This window comes from Talpa occidentalis, unplaced genomic scaffold, assembly GCF_014898055.3.
Source record: "Talpa occidentalis isolate TD23 unplaced genomic scaffold, MPIMG_talOcc4v2.1 talOcc4.12, whole genome shotgun sequence".
Taxonomy (NCBI): Eukaryota; Metazoa; Chordata; class Mammalia; order Eulipotyphla; family Talpidae; genus Talpa; species Talpa occidentalis.
This window is the reverse complement of record NW_023601212.1, coordinates 87,130,501-87,152,678: the sequence shown is the minus strand read 5'-3', so window position 1 is coordinate 87,152,678 and position 22,178 is coordinate 87,130,501. Positions and strand designations below refer to the sequence as shown.

The 22,178-nt window shown below is 49.3% G+C and overlaps 1 protein-coding gene across 7 annotated transcripts in view; it reads left to right on the top strand.

Annotated features, from left to right (window-relative positions):
• Positions 1 to 22,178, top strand: part of KATNIP (katanin interacting protein) — a 152,991-nt gene that overhangs the window by 40,969 nt on the left and 89,844 nt on the right. For all 7 annotated transcript variants that reach the window (XM_054693784.1, XM_054693783.1, XM_054693781.1 and 4 more), the window contains exons 4-7: positions 2,656 to 2,825; positions 3,668 to 3,765; positions 13,194 to 13,325; positions 17,548 to 17,676. In XM_054693784.1, the coding sequence (XP_054549759.1) occupies positions 2,656 to 2,825; positions 3,668 to 3,765; positions 13,194 to 13,325; positions 17,548 to 17,676 (529 nt within the window). The remainder of the gene's footprint in view (positions 1 to 2,655; positions 2,826 to 3,667; positions 3,766 to 13,193; positions 13,326 to 17,547; positions 17,677 to 22,178) is intronic.

The window sequence follows — 22,178 nt, the reverse complement described above, 5'->3', positions numbered from 1 at the left end:
TATCAGGTTTATAAATCCACATTTTCATAAATCATCCTGATTAAAGAGGGCACACATGGAACGTCAGCCCGAGTTCCTGGGTAACAGAATGCCACCGTCACCGTTAAGGTAGCATCAGGAGACAGGGCAGTGTCCAGAGAGCAGTCGAGGCAGGATCCCTGCCCCGGGGGTAGATTTTCCTCCCAGTTGCCCTGTGTCCCAGGGACTCTGGGGCCCTGGCTCCCTGCGCCACGTCCCTGGAGACTGTTGGTGCAAGCTCCATCCTGGCTGTTTGCTCTAGTGAACGCAGCCTGGGCTGTGTTTGAAAACTGTTTCTTAGTTACTTGTGTTTTCCTTCTGTTTTATGCTGTTGTCCAACAATCAGGCATCTCCCAGGCTTCTGAGGCTGGCAAGAGATAAGCAGTCTGTAATAAATGTTCCTGCCACGGTTGTTGAAAAGATGGATGTACCAACAGCTCAAGAGACATTTAAAAAGCAAACAAAGAAATCACCCATAATGCCACCACCCTACCTCAACAACTGATTTAATTTTTACATTTATCACCTTCTACTCTGGGACCACAAACACTTTTTTTCCAACTTTGCAGTCATCACATGTGCCGTTTTTATTTTGCCTTTTCCACTGCTCCCCTCACCCCCAAACAGATCACAAACAATTCCCTGTGTTTCAGCAGACCTGTCCCGATGACAAGGGCTGCATGATAGCCCCAGTTCCTTTCCCTAGAATGGGGCATTTGGGTTGCTCTCAGGGTTTCGTTATGACAGAACACTGACCACCTCCCAGCCCAGACTCTATGACCAGGAACAATTTACCAGAATGTGCTTCCTGGACAAATACCAAGCATATGGCACTTTCTTTCCTATTCTTCTGAAAAGATTCTGTGACTTACCACATTGTCTGAATTTGCCGGTTTCAACATTATTTTGTTAGCTTAGAAGTTATCTTTGTTGTGATGAAGACCCGGGAGCCAAATTGCTTAACTTTATATCCTAGCCCTGCTGCTAGACTAGCTGTGTGATCTTGGGCAAGTTACTTAACCTCTCTGTGTCTTGTCTCCGCTTCCTTCTCTATTTAGTGGGGAAAATGAACATAATTGCCTCTTAGAGTTGTTATGAAAATGAATGTCTTAGCAGTCAGTCTCTGTTATTTACGGATTCTATACCTGTGAATTTACCCACTTGATAACATTTATTTGTAACCCCCAAATTAATGCTTATAGCATGTTTGTGGTGATTCAAAGACATGTGTTGCCTGCCTCACACTTTCTCAGCCAGATAGGATAAGGCAACAGACACTCCACTTCTTGTGTCAGCTCCCTGTGACAAGTGTCCTTTCAGTCATGTCCTTTGTGCCTGGTTTTTCACACTGTGGTGCTTTTGGTGGGTACCTCTGCTGTCACAGCTGGCCCCCAGGCAGAGCACTGGCGTGCTGGCTTGTGTTCCTAAGTGGATGAAGAGAACCCATGTGTCAGATAAGCTTCATCCAGGTCAGAGTTAACCTGAGTCCCGTGTCGCTGTCAGCCACCTACGAAAGGTCTTTACACAGAGACACACACAAACCCAGGCTGTGTGTTATTGATCTGTTGATGGAAACTTTGCAACCAGAGGGGTAGGAACAGGAGCGATGATGGGTCAGTGTCGCTAATCAGCTTACAGCAACCTGACAGAAACAGAGCTGGCCAGGAGGATCGAGGGTGTCTGCAAGGGGTTTGGGGCAGTCTGGCACGCAGCACATACTCATGAAGTGGTTGCTGTTGTTTTTCGAAATTTATACTTTGCTCATTCAGTAGGAACTTGTTCAAGCACTGAAAGGAGGTGCTTGCTCTGTAAGATGGCTGGTTGGCATCTGTCTTTCTTCATGTGCAGAAATAAATCTCTTTGGAGTGGGGTATGGATGTTGTAAAGACCCCAAGGATTTGGTGTCCAGTGGAAGCAGCTTGGAGGGACCAAGGAGAATGCTGTGTCCTGCTGAGGCTCAATGTGGTGTCCCGTGTGAGGTTGGAGTTTAGAGAAGCTGAACTGGAGCCCTTTAGCCACAGGGAGTGGTGATCCTCTCACTGATTTTGAACAAAAGCCCATATTGATATGTTCTGTAACTGCATCCGAATGTGAAATGATGACATTGGAGATATCAGGGATGAGTGCTGGAGAACACATTTATTTGCTGAAGCCAAAAAATCAACCCGCCTGGTCTGCCAAAGGATGTTTTCGATTTGTAGATGTGCTCTGTAGACCCTAAACCACATTTTGTTACACACTGAACAAAATTCCACTAGCAGAGGGGAAAGTATGACTTGGAGCCGGGAAATCCAGGTGAGGGGGTGGCAGGCACACGCACGCCCGTCTCTGCCTTAGCCGCCCCCACCTCACAGCCCCCACCCCACACCTGGCCAAGGACGTGGGCTTTCATTTTTGCTAACAAGTAGTTGAGCCTCAAAAGGAAGCAGCAATATCCATGCAGGACCCCCGTCTCCCCCTCACTGCTTCTACTGCATACATAACAGGCCTCTGAGAGGCTGTTTGCAGGGGAGCAGCTGGGCGCATGCCCCCCACCCCCACCCCCGGCCTCTGATCAGAAATCCTTCCCCATCAGAACCAGGGTGGGGTGGGCGCCAGGCTCACGTCCTGAGAAACACGCCATCCTTTTGCTTCCAGGATACTGAAGCATTTGAAGACCAAGGACCCCATGCAGTTGAGACTGGAGCACTTGGAACAAGGGTTCTCTGTCTATGTCAATGGGGCCAATTCTGAACTGAAGACCTCACCTCGGAAAGCCGTCCACCCCGACCTCTCCAGGAGCACCTCGCATGCTGAGGGGACGCATGGTGAGCGCAGCCTCATGCTGACACACGAACTCAGGCTGCACATGTCGCTCATTCATCTGTACACAAGTTAGCGATGCCCACTTGGTCAGAAAAAGAGAGAAATTCTCCTTTATTTTTTTTTAAACTGAATCTTGGCCTCCATTCCCCCAGGACAAAGGCAGCCAGAGCAGAAAATTCCTGGCTTTTCCACATCCTAGGTCTTGAGTACCTATAATTTAAGGATATGTCTGGGATAATTCTGATTGTGCCTGATTTTCACTTACATGTCTTAACTTCAGGGCCTAAGCCTGTTGTGATATTTGATTCCACTGTTCATTTCTGAAGTTAGAATCCATACTCTGCATACTTTAAACCTATCGTATATTCCATAATAAAAACATAAGCCTGCGGAGTAGAAGAGAAGGTGTTGTAGAAAGCGCCAACCAACACCTGGTCCGGTACAGCTTCCCTCACCCAGGTCTCAGGGAATGGCTTTCGGTGCCTGTCCGTGGGCACCAGCAGTAGGTCGACTCTTCCATAAAAGCATCTCCGCTCCCCCGTCTTTCACACAAATGCAGGCCTTTTGTGCATGTTATTCTGTACCCTGCTTCCACATCCTGAGATTGTTTCTTTTGTACATTATTATGCATATTATCCCATAGCATGGACGTGCTGTGACTTATTGCCCATTCCCTTTTAGCGGGCCCCGAGCTTGTGTTCTCATGTCTTGCTGCAGTGAATAGCTTTCTATTTAAGACCTTGGGCCCCCTGACATGCATTGTGGATGTCGGTTACAAAACTGCCATCAGTGGGAGCTTGTCATCACTGCCTCACCAAGTCTTCTTCCCTCCTCTGTGATGCAGATGGTGGACGAAGAATCCTATTTCGAGAAGCTGAAGAAGCTTTAAGACGCAACTCACGGACAGCCCCCAGCAAAGTCCAGCGCCGAGGATGGCACCAGGTCTGGGGAGCCCCCACCGCCCACAAGCAGAATCAAGATGATGGTGGGCTTGTGGGAACAGAAATATAATCAGAACCCTTAGAACCCCACAGGCAAAGGCTGGTTCTGGTGGGGCACTGCAGGGTTGCCATCTCTGGTGTGGTCCTGGCCTCTGGAGAGTAGAAGAGTCCTTCAGACCCTGTCTGCACGGTCCACCCGCTGGACTGCTTCACCCCAGCACCACTTGAGTGCATTAAAGGTCAGACTCACAGTCTATTGTGGTGACTCATTTGTACAGCTGGTTTTTATTGAGCACCTACTATGTGCCAGGTACAGTCTTAGATGCCAGGGATGCGGCGGGTCATTAAGACAAAGCCCCTGCCCCACAGACCTGAGACACCAGTTTGGGTCATTGCTTGGGTGCCCACAACTTGCAATTTTGAGCACCTGTCAGGTTATCAGACATATGCTGAGCAACCACAGCAAACTCTGGCCAAGTTTTAATGTCCTCCCTTTTTTATGATCGCTGAGGAGGCAGGAATGAGCTTTACAAGGGCCAACTTAAGAAGTGACAGCATAAGACTCAAATTTATATCTTTTGCTTCAAGCTTCGCATTCTTGCCCACCTAGTTCTTATTTATACCTTATCTTGAAGTCATTTAGACCTTACCTGGGGACCAGTGGGTGTGAACCCTGACTACACATTCAGATTGCCTGGGGAGGTTTTAAAATATAGTGCTCAGGCCAGAGATTCTGACTTGCTTGGTTGGAAGTAAGGCTTTATATGTGTGTGTGTATATCTTATTTCTAAACCTGTGTCACCAAGGCTGGGAACATGGTAATATTTTATACTGTACTGAATGGATGGCACTATTATCAATATGTCTAAATTCTCTAAACCCATCTTTGCAACAGTCCAGTTGGTCCTTGAGTATGTATCTTTATTGTGCAGCTGGAGAAACTGAGGCCAGAAACATAAGGTGACTGAGTCACGCAGCTGCTGATGGAGGAGTGTAGGCTGTTTCAACCCTTGGCTCCAAGGCTAGAGGTCTCCCTTTCCACTTCCCTCCAGGGCCTTTTGTGGGCTGTGGAGAATTGGGGAAGGGTGTTCCTCTCTGCTCAGGCCCACAGCCTTATCTCTGTGCTGAGGAGCCTGGCCTGCCAGGGAACACAGGCGGGAGGCCTCCTTTTGTCCCTAGCAATGAATGTTAATTTCTCATTAATGAGGCTTTTCTCCACTTCTCACTTCAGACAGTCCTCGTTGTTTTGAGTGCCTCCTATTATCAGGAGCCATATTTGCGTCTTGGACTGTGACTTAATGGCTGGCCCCAGAGTCTGTGCAATTTAAAAGACTTGGCCTAAGATTAATTAGCATCCCTCCCCAGTCTCTCCCTGCGGTCCCACACTTCACAGAGCCTAATCATGGCTAATTTCCTGGCTTCCTGATGCCACTAAGGCTGTAATTGTCCTTCTGCACCGAATCAGTCAGGGGTCAGTCAGCGCCTAACAATAGAGACCACTCGGCTATTTTAAGCAGAAACGAATGTGAAGCAGGGAATCAGGTGCTTCCAAAATCTTTGGGCTGGCAGCAGCCTGCTGGGAGCTGAGCTTTCAGGAGTTGGGGCCCAGAATCCTCACACAGGCCTCCAGGACAGCTGTCCCCTAGGGCCTGGGGGAAGGAGGGAGCCCAGGAATGCGGCACCTTAGCTTCAGTTTAAGAATTAGGAAACTACAGACACAACCATTGGCCTCAAAGGTTGCTCCAGCAACACTGCCAAGAAAGGCCCTGCCCACAGCCTGTCCAGCCAGGGTGGGTCGGTGCCGAGAAACCCATGGCCCCCACCGCTGTACCCCTCCTCCCCTCCTACACCTCTGCTTTCCCTGTCTCTTGGGAGATGGTCTGATGGGCTGCACCTAAGTTGTATCCAGAACCTCAGTTGAAAGGGAGTCTGAAAAATGCCATGTCTGGCTTTCTGGGCTCCATTAAACAGGAAAAAAAATCTAGATTCCTATCTCCCTGGGAAAATGGAAAGCACCAGCCCCAGAACCTGGCTGCCCTCTCTCGAGCCACCAACAGGAGCCAAGTGGCAGGCAGTTGCCGCCTGTAGACAGGACACAGCCCTTCCCTTGCTGCAGGCCGCATCCCTCCCTTTGGAGTCCCAGGGCTGAGGTGGAGGGGTAGTTGCAGTTTGTTATCACACTTGAGCTTCCTGCCTTGCCATTCCCCCCTGTCTCATGGGGGTGTTTATTCTTGCGGCCATCACAGTAGGAGGGCTTGGGAGTTAGACAAGCTGCTTACTAGTTGTGTGCCCTGGAGCGGGCCACGTGACCTTTCTGAGCTTTGGGTTCATCAATAAAACCTCCCAGGACTGCTGGGAAGGAAGATGCACACAGTGTATGTGACAGCTAGCCCATCATCTTTCAGTAGGAACAGCTTGGCGGGAGGTGACAAAGTCCAGAGAAATGGTTCAGAGCACGGACTCTAGAACCTGGGTTCAAAGCCTCAGCTCTACCACTCTCTAGTTGTACAGTCTTGGAAAAGTTGCTTTACCTCTTGACACTTGTTTCCTCATCTGTAAAGTGGGCTTGATATGGTACCCACCTAAGGGCCACAGTGAGGATGGAACAAGTCGAGCTTTGTAGAGTGTCCAAGCGCCGGCATGGCGGGAACACTCTGGAAATGCTGTCAGCCCTTGAACTCAGTGTAGGGGTGGAGGCTGAGGGTGCTTGGCCCGGGGGCCTCTATGCTCCTTTACTCATTCAATCCTTCATTTGTTCCTGACCATTTACTGAGTGGTGGACACTTGTAGGTGCTGGGTCAATGCAGCATATAAGGCAGGCCAGGCCCTGCTCTCCTGAAGCTCATGTTGACTGGGGGTCAGTGGGGATGCCTGGGGCCAGAAGCAAGCTAGCAAATCAGCAAGTGCTCTGAAGGAGAGTGAAGAGCTGGATGAGCTGGAGTGTGTCTTGGGAAGAGTCACTGTAGGGAGCGGGTGTGGGCCAGGCTTCCTCAGGGGCCACATCTGAGCACCTGAATGTTGGAAGGAGCCAGCCCCAGGAGGATGGTCACAAGTCTCCCAGTGGAGGCATAGTGAGGGCAATGGAAATGGAGTTGACCTGAAAGGAAACTGGGGTGGCCAGTGCACAGTGGTGGGGAAGACGGAGCCATGGGTTGGAGGGGCCAGAATGCACAGGGCCCAAATACCCAGGAAAGAGTCTGGGTTTCATTTTATGTGGAAAAACTCCCTGGAGGGTTTGAAACAGGAGAGCTCCAAGCTTGGGTTCATGTTCTGGAAAGATCCCCAGTTGCTGTGGCAGGAGGCTCAGGCAGAGGCTGTGAGGCAGGGCTCCCTATCAGCCTCATGAGCAAGCTTCCCCAGCCCCCCCCAGTGCTGCTGCTGCTGCTGCAGCTTCCCCACCCAGCTTCCCCCATCTCTTCAGCTCTCCTCACCCATCTGACCTTTCCCATGTCAGGCTTTTATTCCCTCAATATTCCTTTGTTGAAATTTTCTGAGAGAGAGACTTTCTGAATCTCTCGGTTTCTCTCTGTTCCTCGGATTGTAGCCTGGACCATCGTCAGCTGGATGGGATGTCCACTCTGGCCTGGAAGGCTGTGCCTGCCCCAGAGCTGAACTGGGACTCAGTCCCACGGCTTCTCATGGAGGAGGCTGTGGGCAGGACTGCTGTGCCCACAGCACCGTCACGAGGAAGAGGGATGACACTGATGTCCTTTGGCACCAAAGAAGTAGAGTGAAGTAGAAACTTCATTCATGGTAGAAATTTCGTGGGGGCAGATTTAGGGGGTCTGTAGGCTAGAGAGAAAGACAGTCTTTGTCTTCACCCTTTTGGATGGGCTCCACCATTCTTGGGGGACAGCCAGGGATAGGCAGACTGGTCTAGGTAGCAGAGTCCCCTGTGGCCACTGCTGGCCAATTCTCAAAAACTACCCCTTCAGGAGAGGAACTATGGCCCTGTCCCCAATCTGGGGTTTCACCCATTTGTCCATGCCCAGCAGGAGGAACAGGTAGGGCCGCACAGTCACCTCGTCATCTGCATTGGCTCCAGGCAGGTCAGCAGGGGGCAGAGTGGTCGCAGTGAGTCTCCCAGCCACAGCCTCACTCCCAGCCAGCCCTGCTTCCTCCTGCCACATCCCTACATGCTCTCACTTGTTATCTTGCCAGTTTTTCTGTGTCTCCCCTAAACTCTCGAGTCACCGATACTCTTTTCTCTGACCAAACCCACTTCCTTTGCCTCTTCCAGTAGGGTAGATTTCCCCTCTCAGGGACCCATCCAGTAATTAGGAAGCAGTTTTGGGTAGGGCTGCCCGCATCGACACAGGCTGCCTCAGGTGCACAGGCCTGAGGTTCCCTGGGTCAGAATGTCACAGTCACCCAAATGCCGGCAAGGAAGCTAAGCAGCACCACCTGTAAAACCCTTCCTGGGGCGCTCCAATTCTGGGCACTCTGGGAAGGCAAACTGCAATGGCTGGGTTGGTTTCTTATTGGATCCAACCCTGGTGGTGATAAATGGGCTTTTGTTGGTACTGTCCACCCCCACTTCTCAGCTGTAGATCTTTCCACCGCTCTCCGTGGATTAAGATTTATGGCTTCCTCAGCCTTGTAATACTTGGGTGGACAGCGGCCTAATCAACAGAGCCGTCGTTTACCAAAACGCTGTCAGATTTGATGAACGTCATCAGCTCTTAGCATTAAATTGGTAGTGAAGGGATTGGCCTTCCAGCAATTTACTGTGGGGTGGGCTTTCCTTAAAGGTCTTGAAAGCAAGTTCATTGCAATTATTACAGCAGTGGCTTTGCTTTCGCTCAGCTGGCCTGTCCCGTTTCCTGCGGCGGGCTGGACAGCTCACACACCACCAGGAAGTCTCCCAAGGGAAACTGAAATGCGTGAGGCCCGTTCCTTTGTTTTCCTCTTTCTGAGTTTTGAAACTCAGCAAGGACAATAAATGAAATAACCCATAGAGCATCGGCCTTTACAGCGACCTCGCACAGAACTGTCCCAGTGTCCAGCACTATGATTTGAAGAGATCAGACAAATCTGGGAAGAACAGATCAAAAAGCTGAATCTCCCCGCTACCCACCTGCCTCTGCCAGTGTTGTTAGAGCTCCTTCCTCTAGAGGGAGCCATTTACACACTGCACAACCTGCACAACCACACAGGGCAGCCCCAGCCTTGCTCTTTTCTTCCAGTTGACAATGGCTTTAAAGCTCACGTCTTAGACCACTGGCGAAGAGGGGCGGCAGATACAGATAACTCAGGGCTGACGCTGTGCTGAGTGTGGCAGGGAACAAAACAAGCTGGCGTTGGGCGGGCAAACTGCACAGGCGTTTGGGTGCCAGGGCTTTTAAGTCCTGTCCTGGTGTGTGGTTGATTCTGCCAGGGTCTACCCAGGCTCAGGAGCTACGAGTCGGCAGGAGAAAGCAGCCGCTCAGAAACGCCCACTGCAGGTAAAGCAGCATGCCAGCCGAGCTGGCCGGGAGCGCAGGCATCCTCGCTGGGGCGGGAGGGTGGGAGGCAGGGAGACAGGCTCTGGGGGCTGGTTTGGAATCAGCCTGGGCTCCTCATAGGGAGGTGGGCGTACTCGTGTGGGCAGGGCTGTGCTCCCGCTCCTTCCAGCGGCAGCAGAGGCGCCTCCCTGGGCCAGGGTGGGAGAGCAGGCCAGATGGAGGGGCTATTTATTCCCCTCTCTGACACCCACTCAGCATTTAGAAACTCTTTCAGGACCACATTAATTTTGTCACATGTTGCTTCATAAACACGCTCTTCAGATATGTGTGCTGTGAACTCCTTGAGGCCGGGGCATTGGGTTGTGCTTTTTTTTTTAGAATTTTTTATATCTTGACTTGTTTCCAGAATCTTGTAAGTGATCAGTACCCAGCAAGGACTTGCTGATTCAGTGCCTTAATGCCTACTGTCAACCTGTCTGCTGACATGGGTGTGACAAGAGGTTGTGCGAAGCTCCTGGGAAGGAAGAAGGTTACTTCAGGAGAAGGGGGAGGGGGGGAAATGCAGATAGGACACACCTGGGCACCTCTCCTGGCTCTTTCTCGTTTTATAATTGAGATGGGACCACCAGGGCTGTAAGAATCCCAGCGCTCTTACTTGCCAGTGGGAAGTGCTCAGTTCTGGCACGGCTGGCGCCAGGTGCTCAGGTGGTGTAGCAGGCTCCTCCCCACCTCTCAAGTCCCACCCAGATGTCAGGAAGCAGTTTGGATAGAGCTGTCTCCACTGACACAGGCTGCCTCAGGTGCACAGGCCCCGGGTTCCCTGAGCCAGAACATCACAGAATCCCCCAAACGCCGGCCAGGCGGCTGAGCAGCTACCTATAAAACCCTTCCTGGGGCTCTCCAATTATGAGGGACACCAGCAGCTCTTGACTTACTTTCTGTCACCCTGCTAGTGCATCTCTTTGGGTCCCTTGAACCAGTCACCTAATCCCCCAGCCATGGTAACTGGCCATTGGAATCCATTGCGCTGACAGACCAGGCATGTGAGGCCTCCACTCATGGCCCTCGCTCCAGGACCACATGAACACTTGGATTGGGTGGTGGGGGAGAAGGGAGGAGAGAGGGTTTCCCCAAAGAAAACCGGGTTCTTTTACCAGAAGACAGGCAACTCACACCAGTCATGCAGAAACAGCAGGTCCCACCTCAAAGCCCCACGGACCTCATGCTGCTCAAACACTAATGTGCTATGAATCACCGGGGTCTTGTTAAAATGCAGGGTCTGGTTCTGAGGAAGGGCTGGAAATGAGGCATTTGTCACAGCATTCCCGGAGAAGCCACTGCTGCGGGTCCACAGGCAGCAGGTGGGGCAGCCAGGCTCTCGTCCAAAGCCTCCTCTTCTAGATAAAGGAACAGAAACCCACGGAGGGGCCAAGCTGGGCCTTGTGCCCAGGGTTCTCCCTCAGTGCTGCCTCCTTCCTTTCTCTCCCACCTCCTTTCTCTTCTCTTGCACTGTTTCCACCCCAGCAGAAGGCCTCCCAGCAGAAGGCCTCCCAGCATTGGGATGTTATCAAGTGGCTCCTGGTGGAGGGAGGAGCGAGCTCTCCCCGGATGTAGCATAGAGTATCTACCTCAGATGAACTTCAAAGCCTTTATGGCTTCATCCTGACTTGAGGCAAGAAGGCCTTTGGCCCGGAAGTCCCAGGTTTTTTGTATTCTGTGCCATGCTGCCCTCCATGGACACCCCCTGCTGATGCCAACAGATATTCTAAGAGCAAAGTGACAAAGCCTGGGAGGCAGGGACGCCACACCTGGAGCCTGAGCCCCAGGCAGCGAGGTCTATAGTCCAAGGGAAGGCAGAGCCAAACAGTTCCAGAAACAGGCAGGCATCTTCACAGGCTGGAAGGCATCGCCAAGTGCTGGGATCACTCGTGACAGAAGTGTCCCGTAGCACCTTCCTTCTGCTGCTTCCTGCTGCTTCAGCAGGCCGGCTCCCAGCTGCCTTTCCAGTCTCACACTCTCTCTCCCAGATCTGTCTCCCAGTGCTCTGTAGCCCAGCACTGCCTCCTTTTGTGTTATATACTCTCAGGAAATTCTTTAATTTTTCTCCTTCTCCCCAAAGACCACAGTAGCCCGGGCTGGACACTCATACTTCACCAGCCTGTTGGCGGCAATACGATATGGCGGTTTAGATCCGCTTGGGTCAGCAAACTACAGCCAAATATGACCACGGCCTGTTTCTGAGCTACAGTGGGGCAGGGCTGGCAGTGCCCAAAATACTGACCCAGCAAGGCTGCTGAAGCCACTTGACAGAGGCTTGAATCTGGACTCTGCTTCATCCTGGCTGTGCGACCTTGGGCATGTGCCGTCCAACCTTGTGTCCTGTTTGCCCCTGGGGTGACTGTGAGGACTCAGTGAGCCAATGCACCAGAAGCATTTGGAGGTGCGCAGGTTATCAGGTCAGCATTAAGTAAGAGCAACGATGCGTGGAGGTGGGAGGAAAACACTGTGGACCTGTGGCCATGGATGAGAAAGGAGCTGTGTCCTGTCCCTGAGGGTCTCGTGGGGTTAGTAAGGTCCTGGCATCATTTTCTTCGTCAAGGTTATATAGTGTGTTGACTAAGCTTTTGGGGAAGATGTATCTTGCCAGGGTGAGGGGTTCTAGCACCAACCCGGGCACCAGGGGGAATGCATGGTCTAGGTCACATTCCCTCGACCAGGCAGGAGATTCAGTCCCCATGCACGCTTTGCAGGGCCTCTTCTGTCTCAGATTGGAAAGTTTAAGGAAGGCCTCGCTCTCAGATCCGGCCACACGCGGGGCCACTCCTGGGAGAGAGGCCTCCTGTGATATTGCTCCCAGGGTGTCTGGCTTGCTCTACCCTGGTCCTGGCTATGAAGTCCAGGCCGGACACAGCCAGCTGGGGCTCCAGCCTTGGGCCGGGGTTGGGGGGCCCTCTCTTTACTTGACTGCTAGATGATGCCCTGGGCTGGCTTCCAGGGGCCACAGTAGACAAAACATATACTTGAGGGAGGTCTGCCACCTGTGTAGACTTGATGCAGTGTAAGATGACTAATGCAGCCCCCCATGCCCCCTACCCATACCCCCATGCTCTGTATCATGTCCCTGACCCAAAGGCTGGCCTGCATCATGTTGGATCACCTCAAAGTCAGTTCTCTGATGAGCGTGTCATTAGTGCTGCTTTGACTGGTGCTCAGGGGCTCACCCAGCTTGCCCAGGGTGGCGTGGGGAGTAAGCACTGGAGGTCTAGGAGGCGAGCGGCTGCCAGAGTGCAGAAGCCAGGCCCTTACCCTCACATGAGCAAACCCGGTACAACCACAGACCATGCCGAGCGCCCAGAAGCCAGCCATCAATTAGCCTCCAGCTCAGCTGCATGTAACAGACACAGGCCCACTGGGGCTTAAAGGCCACTGTCATTTTTCTCATTTGAACAAGGTATTTGGAGACCAGGCAGCTGGGATAGGTGGCCGATGCCCTCAGGGATCCGGGCTCCTGCTTCCCCACTGGGCAATCCTTAGCAACGTGACTCTCTTCCTGATCCTTGTTTTCAAGAGATGCTGCTTTGCTCTCGAACATCCCACCTACTTCCACCAGGAGGGAGGGTAGGAGGGTGAAGGGCACAAGTCCTGTGTCACTGTGTGAGTCCCAACTAGCAGGGAAACAACCTCTCCCCACCGCCTTTGGCCCCTTGCATCAGGCTCTCACAACCATCTCCAGCTGCAAGGGCCTCCAGGGATGTTAAAAGTTACTAAAAAGTTCTATTGAACACGCTTTGGGCAGTAGGAACTGTAAGGAAGTGGCATGACGCAGCCAGCCAGCCAGCCAGCCGGCACAAGAGGGTTAGGGGTGGGTGGTGCATAGACATACCTACCACCTTGTCGTCCACCCTGGAAGCGCTAGCCCTCCTGCCTTGGAGGATCAAGGTGTTCCTTCCCCTCCATCTGAAACAGTCGGAATTTTTGTGTGTAGAAATCTGTGCAGATCAGAACAGAAGCTGGCCCGCGGCTCCACATCGAGCCTCCTCTGGACTATTCTGAAGACTTTGAGCCCGATGGGGATGTGACTGTCAAGGCCAAGGACACCTCTGGGGATCATCCACAGGTAGGACTGGCCTCGGCTCTTGCACAGAGGCTAGGGTCACTTTCTAGCAGTTATCTCTTCCCTCTTTCACTTGCCCCACACTTCAGGGAGCCCATAACCAGGTGCAGGATGCCCTGCTAGGCACCCCATGTCCAGAGTTCAGTAAGGCTGGTGCCTAACCCAAAGAGGGAGTGGCATGCCATCCTATATCTTGAGAAGGAGCTGAGAGGTGTGACCAGGCCTGGCAGGACCAGGAGGGCCAGTCTCCAGGAAGGCTTCCTAGAGGGAGTGACATTGGCCTGGGTCCGACAATCTGGTAAGGGTGTGAGGGCCAAAGGTGAGGAAGGTGCGCAGAGCCAGTTCCCAACCTTTGCACCTGTATGCGTGCCTGTTGTTAAATATTTTGAGTAGCACCCCCTGGAGCACAGAGACCTCACGTGGAGGCGGCTGGGGGTCCTGTGTACACCTGCAGTCCATGGCCCTGTGCTACTGACGACGGTGACGTCAGCTTTTCACACCCTTCCTCAGGCCGTCATTCCATTTCTAACATTTGGGGCTGCAGCATTATACCCCAGTCTTCCATTCAGCAGGCCTTTGTCAGCCATCTGCTGTTGAGCACCAGGCCCTATCCCAGGCACAGTAACAAAGAAAGAACAAAACTGACAAGGGGCCTATTCTTAACTCATGTTCCAGAGGAAGAGACAGACAGTAAAGGATAAAACAAGAAAGAAACAATGAGATCATTTCAGGTTTTTGTACATCTGTGAAGAAATCGGGAGAAGGACATGGGACAGGGGGTGGTGTGACAGAGAGGGCAGCATTAGACAGAGCAGGGAGGGAAGGAAGGGGCCCCAGGGGTACGGCATGTCAGCCGACACTGATGGTTAAGGAGCTGGTGAGGCAGTGACTACACTACAGACAGCGGGGACCATAGCACAAATGAGACTAGACCTGTTTGGGGATTGTTTAGGGACACAATGCAGCGCAGCTAGAATGAGGGGGGAGAGTAAATAAGATTAGGGGGCAGGGTGGCTATGGACAGACCAGGCAATGCACAGTGAGCCAGGGTGGGGCCTGGGTTGGGAAAGAGAGTTGAATTTTTTTCCAGGGGTGTCACTTTTATAATTAGAACGAGTGCACAGATTATCTACCTGGTTATTTATAAGCAAGATTATTGAGAGACAGCAGGTTAAAGTCAAATCATTAAGCCAGTCCCTGCCCAGTTTAGCAGAGGGGTATTTGTTCAGGTGGACCCCAGGCTGCAGAGTCAGTAGCCTCTCTCGATGCACACTCTTGCTTCCCCATCTCGCTTCTGTACCAAAAATCTGTGCTTATGAATGGAAATACATAATGGAGATGGGGGTGTTGTCCAGGAAGCTTTCCTCTGCCGGGTGTCGCTTCCTCCTTTGCTCATAAAGGAAGGACAGACAAGGAGGAAGGGGTCACCCTGTTTCACATTCTGGCTGCAGAAAGTCTGGAAGTTAATTGGAAAATTTTGTCTGCTTGGAAAAACCAAGTCCTTTTCAATGGAACGAGCCAATGACCTTGTTTCCCTCCCCAGTCCATAGAATTGGGATTTTACAGTAGGCAAAATTGTGGACTTTATTGCTTTTAGCACCCAAGTCCCTCACATCCCTCTCCCCCGCCATGCCTCCCCTCCACTCCCCACCCCCCACCCCTGCCCCGGCCCTGCTCATGTACACTTTTGAATCAACGAAAACATCCCCAGCTCAGGATCAGCCAGCAGACGGCCAGCAGCTTCTCCTCATGTGGGAGGCTGTTTTTCAGCCAAGCTCAGACGGTTCCAGTCCGGCCCCATCCCACATAACCACTGCGTGCTTGTGTGCCCTTCAAGCAGGAGACGTGGTCATTCCTGCTTCCACTTTGGCCAAACATTGGCACCTCCTGTTAAATGAATATATACCCCCCCTTTTTAAGCACCCCAGCTCCCTACAACACCAGGCAGCCTGTCCCTCACAAGCTATTAAGCCCCATTAGCATTCCTGCGTGCGTGCTCTGAATCAGCAGCGCCCTGTTCTGCCAGCACTTAATTTTCTCCACTGTGAGTGCTTGATTGTGTTCCTTTCTTTCCGTTTTCTCCCCATCTTGAGGGGGCACTCCATAAGGCTTCACAGTCAATTTCCCCTTGGAGTTATTTTCCTGCTAAGTGAAAGAGTAAAATGGCAATGCCAGTTTTCGGCAAGGGCAGGAGCCTTGAGAGGCGCCGTCTGCACAGGGAAAGTGGGGGAAGTACGAGGCGAAATACACTCAGGCATCTCCCAGTTTGCCGAGCAAATGGAGCAAAAGGCAATGCGTGTCTGCGTGTGTCCTTTTCATCTGGCCTTTGCTGTTGAAACACACCAGCCTTTTCACCTTCAATCATACCCTTAGTGCACCTCAATTCCTCGGCGCCTCTGAGTTCCCAGCCCGGCATGCTTCAGACACGACCTGTTGGCCTCCACCGCCCTTGACCTTTGACTCACACGGTGCTTTTAAAAGACGTGAATTACTGACATTTAAGAATCAGCTGAGTCCATGTCAAATTCTGAATCCCGGCTGCCCTGGGAAAACGGGAAGACTTGGGAGCCACGTTCTTACACCCAAGCGGCGGCTGGAACCAGGAGCAGCTGGCCCCTCAGACAGGGGTGTGTGCCCCTGTGCACTGTCCCCATCACAGGTCCCAGCACTGTGCCAGGCACTAAGGATGGAACAGACAACAAATAAATGCAGAATATGCCGGGAGGTGATAGGGCTGGAGAAAGTTGGGTGGGGACTGCCACTTTCTGGGGGGAGGGGCGGGTAAACCCTTGACAAGCTGACATGTGAACACAGACCCCAGGAAGCCAGGGAGTGAGCTTTCCAGGCTCAGGGAGTAGAGGCAGGAAGGCAGTGGGGCGGCTCCAACGGCTGGAGGGATGTGATAGGGGGAGGATGAGGCAGCAAGGCCAGGGCCAGGGCTCAGGTGGCTTAGGGCTCTGAGGAAAGTACTAAAGCTGAGGGATTCTCTTTCATGTGAGAGGAGAAGCCGTCGTTGGGATTGAGCAGTTTAGCAACTCCAGGGAAGGGTGGGCACCTCTTTCCAGAGACTTCCATCAAAACGCCAGGTTTCGTCTTGTGGGCTTTCCTTGAGCCGTGTGTCGCGGTGGGTGCTGTGGCTCCCTTTAACTGCTATCAGGTCCATTTAAGTATTATGATTGAGACAAAGTATAGATTTTGTCTGTTATTGAGATGTTTTTGCCCTGATAGTATGAAATGAATATAAAAAATTCAAATGACACAAAGATAATAAAAATTCTTTTATAATCCACTGCCCCAGCGACCACTGCTGGGAATAGGCGGATAGGTAATCATTCAGACTAAAAACTGTGTCTGTCATTAGATCCGAGAGGAGACAGCTGACCTGGAATATTCCAGTCCTGGCCCCTTCCCAGTGAGTGGTATTTCCTGAGCTCAGTTGCTTTCCCAGTCCCTCAGAGTGTGACAGGTGATGGGAAGACCTAGCCAGCCCAACATCTTCTACAGTGCCTTCTCTGAGATTTTCCTTCCCTTGTGTGGATCCTGGAGTGGAATGAATTGGATATTTTCCCACAATTGCAATTCAGTGTTTTTAAGTCGCTGTGCTTGCTGACGCATGTAAACAATGAAACTACCTGTCAGCACTGTGTAGATTAGGTGGTTGAGCCATGGTCGTTGGCCAAGCAGCCCCAGGGCGCCAGCCTGTGTACCCCGTTCCTGGCAGAGCTCCACTGCCGATCTCTCTAGTAGTCATCAATTTCATGGGTGAGACTTCAAAAGTGGGGAATCATTGTAAGACCAGTCATATTGGCTGGGTGCTTCTGCTGTTTCACATAAAAAGTTAGAGAGAGTGTCTTTTTATAGAACTATTTTTTTATTGTTCTTTTCACAGAAGTGGGATTATGCCCTCCATCACTCTGATAACCAACCCCCCCGCCTTTTTTTTTACTCACCAGCATGTGTGGCCATCTCTCCACCCTGACGCTCACTCAGCCATCTGCAGTGCTCAGAGCACTGTTTCAGGGGGTCCAGCAGCCCATGCTTCTGGCCTGGCCCACTTACTCACTGTGTCCCTGTAGTGGTGTTGGGCAGGCAGGCCTGGGTGAGGTCAGATCAGCTTTGGAGTGAGAGTAGAGAATGGCTTGGGGACGAGGAAAGAGAAGGAGGGCCCAGCAGGTCTTCAGAGTCCTAGGTTGCTTTTCCCATGCCTGGTTCTGTTTGTCTCTAGGGCCCCAGATCTCCCATCAGCACCACGCTCAGCGATTTTAATTTCTCCCTTCTGAACTCACGTGGATGTCTGGACCCACCGAGCAGTACAGACAAAGAACGGATTCTCTTAACTATTCAGGATGTGATGGTAAGATTGATTTTCAGCATCCTAACCGTGAAGGGCCAGAGTGTTTCTCAGAACCAACTAGCTGGGAAAATGACTCAGATTAGCAACAGGATTTAGCTTTCACAAAAGAACCTGTGGCCCACCCACTGAAGGTTTAAGACACCACTCAACAGTCTTAACTTAATGGTGTTATTTCTTTGTTTAACGACAGTAGAGGCTCACTTGAGCACTTACGAAGGGCAGAGCACTATGTGGTGTATGTGTCACCCATCTCTACATTATCCCTGTGAGTTAAGTGCTGCATGTTTTCATTCCTGTTGTATATAGTTTGAGGAAATGAGAAATGATGTTGCTCACCCCGGCCCCAGAAAAGCCCAGTCTGAAGGTCCAGACCCCACGACTCTTTGTTCCTTGGCATTAACAGTCACAGCCTGTGAATCGCACTGACCTGTTTTTGCTTCCGAAAGTGCCCAGCTGTCCTTAGGGGCACAGTCTGAATATTATTGATGTTCTGCCCAGGAGCAAGGTGCTCAGAGGTGACCATCCATCAGCTGTGCTTAACTGTGTTAAACAATGATCAAGAGGTCCACGCCCAGCCAGCTGTCTCCCCAGTGAACCCATACTGGGCACAATGGTGGAAAATGCAGTTCAGAAATGAAATCCAAGGAGGAAGCAATCAGACAGACCCACACAGAGCCTCAGTCTACAACACCACTGGCCCGGAATTTCCAACCATGTCAGTGGCAGAGAGCCAGAGAAAGAATGTTCCCCATTAAAGGAGGCTACTTACCCTTGGGCTGGGGGTAGGAGGGTTGCTATAAATTTAAGGATGGTTTTGGGAACTATGTTTCATTAGATAATTTTGTATTGATGTTAAATGTTCTAAATTCAGTAAACCCTGTTGTGGTTACATAATCCTGCTTGTTCTCAGGAGGCACACGCTGCAGTATGTAGGCACGAGGGGGCAGGATGTCGACAAGGAATGCATTCGCAGGCCAGAGGAAAGAATAGGTGTTTGCATACTGACAAGGAGAAATGGGAGGAGAGAGAGAAATGTGACAAAATGCTAACAGTTGGTGGATGTAGGTGAAGGGTGTTGGAGGATTCATTAGACTATTCTGATAAGTTTTCTGTGGGTTTTACTTTTTTTTTTTTTTTTTTTTTTCAAAATAACAAGTTTTTAAAAAGGTAGCACATCAAAGAGGCGGGATGCTGCTAAGCACCAACAAAGGAAGACATGGAGAGAGAACTAGAAAAAAGGAGATCTGTTTAAAAAGCTTGGTGGGTTGTATTGCCATCAGCTTCCTGACAGCACTCGTGTACTCTGGTTACCCAAAATGTTACAGTCAGGGACATGGGACGAAGGCTACCTGGGGTGTCTCTGCATTGTTTCTCACAAACAGCATGTCAGATCTACAATTAGCTAAAAATAAAAAGCAAACTAAATAAGTAACACAAAGACAAAGCCCAGGTCTTCCCAGCCAGAAGTTCTGATTCCGATCCTGGGTTTGAGCTCAGACATGGTTACTTTTTGCAGACACCCACGTGACTATCATTTACAGTAATGCTGGAGAACCACAACTCTAAGCAAAGGATTGAGCTGTGGATCTTAAGGTTTAATATACACGAGAATCACTAAGGCTACTTGTTTAAAATGCCGAATTTAGGTCTGATTTTTAAGTTAACAGAATTTGTACCTAGGAGGTAGCACAAATTTTAATGAAAGAGGACCCTGGGTGATTCTGAACCAGAAGGCCGAAAGATTCGAGTCCACTTCAAATGCAAAGAAAGTTTGGGAGATACTTTGGGCTTTGTGACCTGGATTTGGAGGCTTTAAAACAAAAAAAAAAATTGAAAAGCTCCACGTCAAAAATCTCTTCTACATCATATATTGTATCTTATTATCATAATATAACTGTAAAGTAAAAAATGAAATAAAACCACAAACAAAAATCCATTAAGGTTCACAAAAGTCAGAGAGGGGGTGGAAGAGGACTCTGCCCTTGTCTTTGATGCCATACCCTACACTACTGTAAACTCAGGTGGGGGAAGATGAAGAAACAGTAAAGGAAGACACAAAGCATAATAGCCCCTGGCATCTCTTGTGTTACAGGTCAATTTCTATCCAGAATATTCACCATTAGTATCAAGAAAAGACACATTATGTTCAACATACTCTTAAGAACACAGGAAGTCTTAATCTTTCAGAAATATTTTCATAGAGAGTTATTTTCTTTAAGTTCTTGACTACTTAAAGAGGTGAATTTTTAGATACCTAGAAAATTTATTTTGTATTATTCAGGCATTATTTAAATGAATATTCAGCCTTTCTATTTGTTTGTTTTTTTCCTCCTTTTCATCCTGTTCAAAATATATCTCAAACTTAAGAAAAAACAATCCAGAGAAAATAGGAGCATGTTGGAAAGTTAGCTATGACTTGAAAAATTTATATTCAAGACAAAGGGAGAAATATAGTGAAGAATGGAGTAAGGTGTTCAAAAAGGGGGGCCTGGACCAATAAATGCAAGGACCAACTTTACTCCCAGATGTGTTTTGTTGGCTGGTCTGGTATTGTGCTAGTGTATCATTTTTGCTATTTTCTTTTGAATTAAAAAACTTTTATTCTGAGTATGCTCCTTCTTGTTTGCCCAGGTCCCCACCACTCCCTATTACGCAGCACTGATACTCACATTGCCACTTAATACTATATTATACCTTCTGAAGATACTGGAGTTTGTGACTTCTGTTTTAGGGAGTGGAAAGCACAAGTGACTGAGGCTCACCATACCTGATGAGGGTCATTTGGGCTCTTCCATAAACTCTGTGGGGACTTGGCTAAGTGGAATCCTTATTTCCTCCTGTTCAACAAGAGGGAATAGATCCAATATTTCCTGTGCCTGACAGTTCTGAAATCATAAATCCTAGGTGTTGTTCATCGGTGTCCCCATATTGCAAAATCCACAGCAGTAAAGAATGCATAATAGTTCTTGGAACCCCAATTCATCCAAGGACAATTTTGGTAGGCTTTCATAAGCTACATATCTTGGCTTGAAACACCACTCCCTCGCCCCGCCTGCGACCCAGATCTAAGCTTCTTGACGCACTGTATGTGCTATGTTTCTGATCCCTAGAAAAGTGCCTAGCATAGAGTTAGTTTGCAAATAAATCTTTGTTAAGCAAGTGAATTGAATAATTGATTGATTGAATCAAAGGGTGAGGGAGTGGTATAGATGTTGACTAGACACTCTGACACGCCCACATAAGCTGAGTTCAGTCATCACATCAGAAAGTTATAATTACAGTGACAATATTTTCCAAACTATGAATCAGGACATGTAATCTGACAATGATTTTTTTGTGTGCTGCATGAGGTAGAAGATTGATTTTGGGAGATGTAGTTTGGATCCTGAAATATTGGGATTTCTGACACATGGCACTAATTAAAATAAATATTTTAAATGTCATGAGCAAGTACTGCTGGGAAGAAGAAAGACATCTCTTTTCTTGTTGATTACTGATGAGAGAGGAGAAAGAGGTCTTTCTCCTTCCCAGTGGTATTTGAGTTAGCCCCTCTGGAACCCAGAACCATCAAAGGCATGGTGTCTTGAATATACTCAGAGAAGCCCAGATGGACAATTCAGATGAAAAGATAGACTGGCTGATGACATTAGGCAGGCCCCTGGGCAGGTGAGTGAAACAGTACCAGGCCAGCTGAACAAGAATAATCTGGTGATGAGCATGAATGATTCATGTGGAAAGTTGCTGAACAAGCACTAAATGCCCATAAAATGCAGATCCAGAGATGCAGTGACCTCTTCACCCGATAGAGTGTTTCTGTAAGTGAGGACACAGGATGGTATCTGACTCACTAAAGCATCTTTTTAAATCTTAGTTTTTTCATCTTTTTAAATATCAAAGACAATGAAGGATGACTTCTGAATCGTTATTGGCATGAATCTTTTTTATTTCTTGCATTTATAGCCCACTTACAATTTCTTAGGTATTGTTATATTATTTTATATAACATCTAAGACATGAATGCTTCCTCTTCAGAAAGGATTCAAACTATTCACAAGTAAACTGAGTAAAATATGATAAGCTCTCTCTACCTACCCAGCCAGATCATGCCCAGCTTTTAGTTTTATTGAGTTAGAATACTTTATTTCATCATTTATTTATTTATTTTACTTTTATCTTGATTATTCCCCAAAACATTTTGGTTTAATTTACTGCTTCTCCCCCATCCCTTAACCTGATTTCTGAAGTTAAACATTTAATTAATTTATTTTCATCTTGTTTTCTAATATATGAATTTTAAGGCTATAAATTTTCCTCTAAATACCACTTTATTCTTATTCTACAAACTTTGCTATGTGTGCTATGTCATTTATTTCCAATTGGTTTGTGATTTTTAGGGTTTTTATTCTCCTCTTCATATAGAAGAGTTTATACAGATGTTCTAAGAAAATAGTTTTTTGTCTGTTTTTTGCTAGATTTTTGTGTTAATTCCTAATTTTACACAT